Raw genomic sequence first — 9,969 nt, forward strand, 5'->3', positions numbered from 1 at the left:
ACACACCTTCTGCTACTCTCCATTGGATAGGGATCTTCTTTGTTCTCCATACAACTAACATAAGACTCCATATCACGCGAAGAAGACGTGGGCACTTCTTGTACATTCTGTATGGAAGACCGTTTTGCCCCGGAGCAGAAGCATTTCTTGTCCGCCCAAGTATTACTTTCAACTCCCGGAAAGATGGGGCAGTGTCTCTGAAAGGTTGTGAAGGCGGGTCAGGCTTGATTGCGCCATCCCATTCTTCAAAAACATTTGACGCGTCCGATGAATAAGTCTGTTGAAGATGGTTATTTAATTCCTGCCTCGAGCAGTCAAGATCAATCTTCGGGCTCGGATCAAGAATCTTTTTGGCTGCACGGAAAGGGTCTGTCATGAAGCTCCTTCTCCCCACTCTTCTCTCTCGTCTCCTCTTACAAGCCCTATCCGCTTTACGTAGGTTGAGAATCGCGACATGCAGATTATCACACAGGTCCTTTAAACCTTCCTTCTCCTCATCCGGTGCCGTCCGCAACCTCTTTTGGAGCCTCCTCTTCTCCTCACGAAGTTCTCTCAGCCGGAGAGCTCGTCGGTTCGGTTTAATCACACGCTTGACCTTTTCCTTTGTACCAAAGCATTCCACAGCAATAGCATGCACCATCTTCTCATAAGTCTTAAGCTTTTGTTCGGTGGAACCATGCATGAGAGATTTCACCACTCTTTCTGCTTCCTCATCAAAGTTCTCCCATTCATGATTATTACTCATATTTGGCCAATTTATCGAAGGGTTTCTTTCTTGCTTTGACAAAACAAAACGATCTCGAGCCTCTGACGGCATACGATGAACATTGTGGTTTTCGTTTACCAAGTTCCCGTTCTGCCCCGATTTACTCAAGTTATGAAACAAGATACGGTTCAAAGACTCACCGCAATTTGTCTTGCCCTGATGAATTCGGACTCCTCTCCTCCCTTTGAATTGACGGTGACAAATTTCACAAGTGTCCTCTTCGGTCGCAAGCTTCAGATCGCTTGAATCAAAATCGTCGTCTAAGTCAAAATCCAGGTCCAAAGTCGTCGAAACATGGGAGCTTGTTAACCCGGGCGACCTCCCAGCCGGTATGAAATTCTCTGAAGTAACTGTATCCATGATAAAAATCACACTAGTCTTTCCTAGCTGTCAATCAGTCTGTTCCTGATAGTCATCCAGTCTTTCCTGGCGGTCACTGAAACTTACGATCAGGAGGGAATATGAAATACCGAAACATTGGCCAAAATAAACGGCGACACCCCGACAGGAGTTAGCCAAAACAAAACAAGTGAAATTGAAAAACAGGTTAGTCCCAAAACACCGCTCTCTTCATCAGTTGCCGGGGAGCGGAAGGTGAAAAGGGTAGGAAAGAATCGTTTCAGAATCGGGCATGCTTTTGCAAACATGACCGATCCCGGCAAGACGACTCTTCTCACTAACCTGTTTGATTCGAAATGATGCACGCAGCTCACAGTACCGTCTCCATGGTGAAAGATCGCGTATCACTATCGGCAACACAAGCGGTCTGGAGCATCCGCGCATCCCATAGTTACGTCACAATGCTTAGGCATGGGGAATACCCCACACCTGTGAATGTCTATGCAGCCACAGATGGAAGGAGGCTTTCTCTGCTACGCTACACGCTACCTTTTCCAGAGCCTTTGCCTTTGAACGTCTAGCACCCAGGCGATAGAGGGAAGGTAGAAGAGCATGAGATGCAAACCCTCTGCACCCTACCTCTACCGGCCACACTGATGCAGCCCATCCATTTTCATCACAGCATGCTTGGAGTTCTTCATACTTCCTTGCTTTTCGCTCGTGAGCATTTTGCATGTTTCCCTCCTCACATACTGTGAGTTCCACCATGGCTACCAATTTCCTCTCATCTGAGTAAAGTACAATGTCGGGTCTCAAATCTGTGACAGCGATTTGCTCTGGAAACACAAGTCTAGAGTCCAAATCTGCTTTCACCTTCCAATCACTTGCTGCAGCCAGTAGGCCCATATGCTTTCTTTCCGAACTCCTGGTTACTGTTTCTCCCTGGCGTACGAAACGTATGTTGTGGGAGGGGCTTCCAGAAACTGGATTCTCCGACCTGGCGCTCACTTCTTCCTGAAGACCATGAAGGATAACTCTCAGCACACGATTATGCCGCCAAGTATACCGACCCTGTTGTAGACTCAAAGGGCAACCAGCCAAGATGTGTGATGTGGTGCATTCCTCTCCACACAGGGCACAGGCATCACTCGCAGCGAGGCCCCATCTCTTAAGGTTTTTAGGGGATGAGACGGTGTCATATGTCGTGCCTATGACGAATTGTAGAAGTTTTGGACTCATATCAAACAAAGTCTTCCATTTTAGATCGCGATGTTTGACGTTCTCCCACGAAGTCCACCTCCCCTGCACCCCCATCTGAACTGCACGCACAAAATATTCGTCATCATGCTCCATAGCCACAATTTTGCCAACTTCACACCGCCGCTCCATTTTGCTCATTTTCTCCAGCGATGGGCGGGATTTTGAAACTCCTACCCCTTTGCGCCCAACTTGTCCCCTTGCAATGTCCTCAAAATGCAATCTGCTTTCCGCTCTCTCCACAGCTTCCTCAGGACTCCACTTTCTCCCACATCGAATCGTAGGCTTCATCTTCTGTACCGTCTCATCAGCGCTGTCGCGAAGCTGGAGTAAGCTATTAACTGCCGTTCTCTTCAGAATTCCCGTAAGACTGTCCAACGGTAAGCGAAGAGTCGACTGTTTACAGTAGAGCGCGACAGAAGATAGATTACAGCTGACCCCAAGCCACCTACGAAGCACCTTCGACACCAAAGTCTCCATTCGTTGAACGTGTGAAAGCGCAATGTCATATATCATCAGTTGCCACTGAATCCGAGGTAGAACAAGATGATTATAGCACCAACTTTTCATATATATATATATGTATGTATATATATATATATATATGCACACATACTACACGTACATAAACAGAGGAGAAACGTAAACGTATATAGACCTATAGATGTATATAATGTATATATACATGTATATATATATATATATACATATATATATACAAATATATATATATGTGTGTGTGTATATATAAATATATATATATATACATACTGCACATACATACATAGAGAAGGGGAAGCGTAAATCGACCCTGTTATGGTTGAAAACTTTCACACATAGAGAATATGAAGAGAAGAAAAGTAAATAACACTAAACTTTGTTTAGTGTTATGTTACTTGTCTTTCAGTTATGTATACATATATACTTATTTTCCTTTACATGTGAAATTTTGAAATGGAGTCTGTTGAGAAGATTTTTATGCCTTAGTGCATGATAATAAATGATTATGGTTGAATCTTGAATCTTGAATCTTGAAAGTAGGGCTGCATGTTGACCTTACATAATTTATACTATCATATCCGAAATATATATTTAAAGCACAAGATTGACAATTTCAAAGCTAAAGATTGACAATTTCCTGAAAACGGCAGAAGCATTCCATAATATTTCTATCCTTGTTTGTCATTATTCAAACGGTAAACACACATAATCTTACTGAATAATATTCGTATACAGATTACACCAACGCATTGTCGCCTGGCAACGATTTTTCGTAAATGACTTTTTAAGAGTATTGTTTGTGTAGGTTGGCGAAAGGTGTTGTGAATACTAGAGCATGAATTCTTTGTTTGTTTGTGTTTAATAGCCAAATTTGCATTTGGGCAGTTCTTGTATTCAGATATTCAGTTGATCAGCAGCCAACATTTTCTGCCGAAATATGCCCCGAAGATACGACATTTGCTCCTCAACAATAATTCTTCGATCGATATTATTTTACTCTCAACTCTGTCATAATTGCATGACAATGTTCGCTTTTCAGTTTTATGCCATGAAGCGATAGTTTTGCGACATTAAAAAATCATTCAAGAAAAAAAATTGTAGGATATTTCCGTTTCTTTGTTGAATAAATACATCGACAGGTGATTGAAATAGGTGAAACTGGAGTAATTCTGGAGTAACCATCGATTCATATTTGTTGGTTTGACAATCCTTACGATTATTCTTTTTCGATAAGTGTAATTTCTTTTTATGTTACATTTCCACTGGCATGAGATAGCCACAGTAATTCAGTTGCCGTTAGTGAGACTTTTTATGGATCAAATTATCTGTACATAACTCAACAGGTATTGTTTCGCATGAGTCCCAATATTTGCAACAACTAGATTTTGAAGTGTTTATCAAATTTCTTATCGAGCTTCAAAATATATTTTTTTTTACCCATGCACTGTCGAACATTTCAAGTTCTACAAATTGCTAGATCTCTGCACCGTTCAATGAACAATGACAGCCCACTTATCGCACTTTCCCCCCTGAAAATGATTGTCTTTTCTACTATAACGTAAGTTGTTAATTATTTCATGACATTGTATAACAAAAAAGCACAAAAATCAAACGCATTTTGTTAATCACAAGGTTTGGCAAGAATTGTTAGAAAAAGGGGTCCATCATACGTTAACAGTGAGGTAAGATGAACACTTCACGTGGAAACCTATCATAATTATACCAGCACGTGACTGGGGCCGCGTCACTGCACTTGTAACACTTGCATTGATCGCATTACGGATCATCCCGGATCCTAAACCGGGCTGTTCTGGCGTGGGACACCACGATTTCATCTTATAATGTATATGGTGTCTATATATACGGACAGACAAGGTAGCAACGCGGACCACACCGGAAACGCATACGGAACTATAAGACCCCGTTTACAGTGAGTGAAAAGGCCGGGCTCGGCCGAGCCCGGCCTTCATTTCACTGTAAACGCGCAAAAGGCCAAATGCGGTACCAAAATCGGCCAAGCTCTGGAGGTAGTCTCGGCCGCGGCCGAGCCGCGGCCGAGCCCGGCCTTGTCTCACTGTAAACGCAAACTGGGCCAAATGCGGTACCAACCTGGCTTCCAGACCCTCTACCCGTACTATTTCGCTATTCAGGATATCAACGCCCTCAACGTCGAAAACTAGTATAGTTTAAGGTGGATTTGTCCTGCAGAGGTCTTTGCCTTCGGCATAGGCCGCGACTTCGTCGCCGCGGAGTCCAGTTGGCTAAGGGTCTGGAAACCAGACTATACCACATTGCGACCGGCGCCCTCCCAATAATAGTGTTTGTTCACAAGCAGGGCGCCACTACGACAAAATATTTAAAGGTTTGAATTAAAAGCCCGGGCCGAGCCCGGCACTGTAAACGGACAAAATTGCGGGGCCGAGTACCGCAATTGAGGCCGGGCTCAGCCCAGCCCCGCACTGTAAACGGGGTCCTACACGGATTTCAACAGTTCGTTGGACCTATATACCAGTCTGCAGCATCTTGTTCCTGCTTCTCAAAAAAAGTTTATGACTTGTTTTCTTACGGTTTGGACATGACTGAAAAAGTTGTATTCGCTCGTATCCCCGGAGTATCTGTCGACGGAGACACTGTCGATGGAGCAATTGCTGGTAGAGTAATTGTTGGCGGAGCAAAATGTTGGTGAAGTTAAATATCAGCTGAGCAACTGTCACTGGAGCAATGTGGGCGTAGCAAATGTCTCGGAGCATTTAGATATTTCGTTCATTTTTTTTTTTCGGAGCAATTATCGGCGGAGCATAATATGTCATGAAACCACCTCGAGACACGGACAAGTCACAGGTTTCCACAAATATAGGAGGAATGCATGCACGGAAAATTGAGATATCAGAGCATTGATTAAAGTGATCATGTGTGGAATTGCTCCGAAAATGGACAAAATGCTCCAAGCGATTGTCGACGGGCATATAATGTGTCATGGAACCGCCTCGAGACACGGACAAGTCACAGGTTTCCACAAATATAGGAGGAATGCATTCATGGATAACGAAAATATCACAGCATTGATATAAATGGCCATGTGATTGTGTGCACATGCCCGAGTACGCGTTAGTCCTCTCGTTTGTTTGTTTGTTTGTTTGTTTTTCAAACAGAGAGGTATAAAAATATAATCGTAGACTCTAGTTGCAAATAACAAATAACATATACCATTAAAAAATACATAACATGTTGAATTTAGCATCCTTCGTCTGTTTCTTACTTGTTTCCACAAATCATGAATCCAGAAAGAAACATGAAGTAAAGTCGGTCCAAGATATAATCTAAGTGCCAACATACCCTGGAAATGTAGCCCCATGTAGGGGACGTCGATGGGGGGAGGGGGGGGAGGCGGGGCAAATATATATCATCTTGCCCCCCCCCCGCAATATTTCGCAAGATGTGGAAATTTTCTGGCTTTTTTGATAGAAAACAGTTCAAACATTTTACCCAAAGTGTGCATGAGATTAATAAATTTCAACTCTGAACATGCAATCCCTCACCTCCGAATATTTCATCAAAAGTGTGCACCAGAGCGGCTGTGGCTTCAGCTAAAACAAATGCAAAAGTTCGGTGGGAGGGGCTATCTCCTTTCAATTAACCCTTTCCCATCTTGGTTTCCTTCCACAGATTTGATACAATTTGGGGATTTAAAATTGCCAAATTTCAATCAAAAATATGTCTACGACATATTTTCACTTAATATCTAAAAATGCAAAAGCTCCCTCACTCATGGGATGGGCGTCGATCCTGGAGGGCAAGTGGAGCAATCATGTCATTTTGACCCAAAATGATTCCCGAGATGGGGAAAATTTCATTGCTTTTGCGATAGAAATTAACCCATATTGTGCACCAGATCTTTGAATTTCAATTCTTAAAATGCAAAATCTCCCATGCGTGGGACCCTTCCCGGTCAGGTCCCCTTACATACATTTCAAGACGCTTGGAAAATAACAAATTTCCAATATATTTCACCGAAAAGGTGCACCAAATCTGTCATTTCAATTCCAATAAATTCAAAAGTTCCCTCATCCTCTTTTAATTTACCCTTGTGCCGCTCGGTTCCTATCCATAGATTTCGACTCGGCACACTTTGGGGATTGACATTTTTCCCGGATATTCAACAAAAAGTGTGCATCATAGACCGTTCTATTTCAGTTCTAAAAATGCAAAAACTCCGTGGTGTTGAAGGGGGCTACCCCCTCCCTCAACTTCCTACACTTAGTAGACAGAGATGACGCACACGCGGAATAAGAGCTGAGATACCGCGATTTAGTCGCGTGTTATAGTCATTTACATTTCTGTGAATATTATTTTTCATAGGGAAAAAAATCCAAAAATTTCACAAAAAGTGTGCACCAAATCTCTGATTTTCAGGTTTAAAAATGCAAAATCTCCCTCGTGTGTGTGTGTGTGTGGGGGGGGGGGGGGCATACCCCCCTCCCATATACGGGGCGCCAAGTGTAGTATGGTCTCTTTCGTTACGAAGTTGGCATTTCGTCGACGAATGAATGAACGTTTGGTGCACGAAATGCACCCCATACTCCCACACCCTCGCACAGATCTTCCAACTCCAAATAACCCTCCCCTCCAAATCGTGAAAACGGATCTATGCAGCTAGCCCTACTCTTCCATAAGATATTCTCTTTCTCTGTTGGTATACATCTTATTTATTTATTTTTTTGATTGATGAAAATAAAGTCTTTCTCCTCCAGCACCGGCCAGTTTCAAGCTGTGTTTATGGCTGTGTGTGCGTGTGTGTGTGTTTAAACTTTAGCACTACTTAGTATATCCAGAGACATTATGCAAAATTTAAGAGACTGATTTGATTTTCTTGTTGTTGATTTGTTTATTTTACTGTTTTCATTAAGAAGCTATCGTGTTACTAGTCATGATGCTTTTTTAAATGTCTGTTGAACCACTGCGACTAAAGCATCACTGTCTATTTTGGACATGTCTCATATAATCTTTTCTGTCCTAAGAGCTATATATTCATCCCACTACACACAAAAAAAACACACACACTCACCCTCTCTCTCTCTCTCTCTCTCTATCTCTGTCCTTCTTTACGTTTGACCTTCATAGTTTAAAATGTCAAGCTGTTATTAAGGGTTGAAAGACAGAAAGAGAGAGGGGGAGATAGACGTCTGTGCTGAATTTTCCCTGCAGGCTGGCATTATCGACCATCAAACAGCGGGCAGATGGCCCCGACATCCGCCTCAGCCGCCGGCTCCAAAGGGGAAAGAGATCGACGGCTAACTGCACAAGACAATGCTTCAAAAAGGAACAGCACTTCCTAATGTCCGCTGGATCGATCAATTTTTGTGTCCTTTTTTAGATTTTTTATTTACATTGTTGCTTTCCAATCCATAACGAACAAAAGTTACCCTTTATGATATTGTCAACATTTTGATACAGACACTTTTAAGATAGAAGACATTCAGCAAAGAACACATATCTTAAGTTCAGCGTTTAAGGCTAGCCTGTGAACAAAACAAACAACAAAAACTTTGGGGAAAATATGTGACGAAAACGAAACGTAAACCCTTTCTTCCAAATCTCTCTCCCTGGGCTCCACTTTTTTTATCAAAACGAAACAAATGAAAACAATGTCAATTTGTGTTCAACTGTATAATCCCTCCTCCATTCCCCCCCCCCCCCTCCCGCCTCCTATCACACCCTCTGTGCCTGGGTAATATGCAACAACGCATTCTTTTTCAACATAAATATTTTCTACACAGACATCGTTTTAATGGGTGCGATATCACCGAAAGGTCATCGTGACTTTTACGCGATCTGCGGCACAAACCGACGCATGATATTGTTGTTGTTCTTTTTACCCAATCATTCGACGTTACCTCGCAGCGATTACACGAGTTATTGATCTTTTCGACGTCTGTGACGCCATAACACCTTGCCCTTTAATAATCACGGGTCGACGAACTATCCAAGATACACGGAGGGGCTTGTGAATAATGTCAGCAACACCCGATCCTATTTAAAGTCTTTATTTACGCGTTGAATCTAGTAATTTCATAAATTTTAACATATGGGGGGGGGGTGCAGAGACTAGCTATTGCAGCTGAATATGGGCTATCCAGCCATCCTCTCAGATGGAAATGAAACCAAAAAACAACACACACATCTGCATGAAGACACAGGTGGTAGTTGGGTTTGGTATAAAGTTTGCTTTCAGTGGGAGTGTCGCCAGCCGCGAAGGGGCGTGGCCTGGCTGTACAAAAGGGGAAGGGAAAACAATACCGAGCTAAACCTGATACTGTAGAATGAAATAGTAGCAGAAAGAAGCATCGAGATTACATTACTTTCTCTGCAGTGGTACTGTTATCAAATAACATTTACATAATCGTATTCATCATGATACTCGTTTAGTTAACATTTACATGCATGTTTTTAAGTAGTTGTGCGCATTCAAAATTGCTGACCAAGTTATATCTCTCTTCCTTGCAAGCCCCCCCCCCCCCCCACTTCCCGCACAGCAACCACTTGCACTAGATTAAGACTGCAATTATTCATTACCTGCTGAAATGAAAGGAACATGAGGATTACCATCGATTGTATCTTATCACATCGACCCGTGCCGCCATTGTACTCATAAATGTTGTTAGCGTATAAATCAAGCTACCTCTTATTGCGTAACTAATTATATGATGTCTATTGACTGAATAAAGATAATGAATGAGATACAAAACTCGAAATAAAAATCGAAAGTAGGATGTGGTATCACTCATATTCGTCCCAGCGAATAAAGCCCCAAAAGACTGCGTACAGATTGATGGAAATTTCTGACATCAGGACAGACTGCCGGAAACGTCCTTAAAAAAGAACTGAAATGAACCTCGGATGTCATAAATATCACCGCACAGATTAGAATTCTCTCCCACGCCGATTTTATCCAACCCATTATACTTCATTCAATTTCCTCCTGACTATAGCTTACTCACGAGTATTATACATACATAGGCCTACCATTCCTGCTCTCTTCTCTTGGGGTTAAAAAAAGTCTAAAAAGCTTAAAGCTGATGAGATTATACGAGGGAATGAACTGACTT

The 9,969-nt window shown here is 42.4% G+C and overlaps 1 protein-coding gene across 1 annotated transcript; it reads right to left on the bottom strand.

Annotated features, from left to right (window-relative positions):
• Positions 1 to 1,570: 1,570 nt before the first annotated feature.
• LOC139719215 (uncharacterized) lies at positions 1,571 to 2,842 on the bottom strand. The gene has a single exon (XM_071630645.1). It carries the CDS (start codon positions 2,840 to 2,842, stop codon positions 1,571 to 1,573), a length of 1,272 nt encoding a protein of 423 aa, XP_071486746.1.
• Positions 2,843 to 9,969: the final 7,127 nt, after the last annotated feature.

The sequence above is a fragment of the Diadema antillarum genome, unplaced genomic scaffold, assembly GCF_040938485.1.
Source record: "Diadema antillarum isolate AM-2024a unplaced genomic scaffold, OU_Dant_1.0 scf00000107, whole genome shotgun sequence".
NCBI classification, from domain to species: Eukaryota; Metazoa; Echinodermata; class Echinoidea; order Diadematoida; family Diadematidae; genus Diadema; species Diadema antillarum.

Bases quoted from the DNA above. Each gene is read 5' to 3' on its own strand.
- LOC139719215 (XM_071630645.1), bottom strand. From the start codon at position 2,842: ATGGAGACTTTGGTGTCGAAGGTGCTTCGTAGGTGGCTTGGGGTCAGC.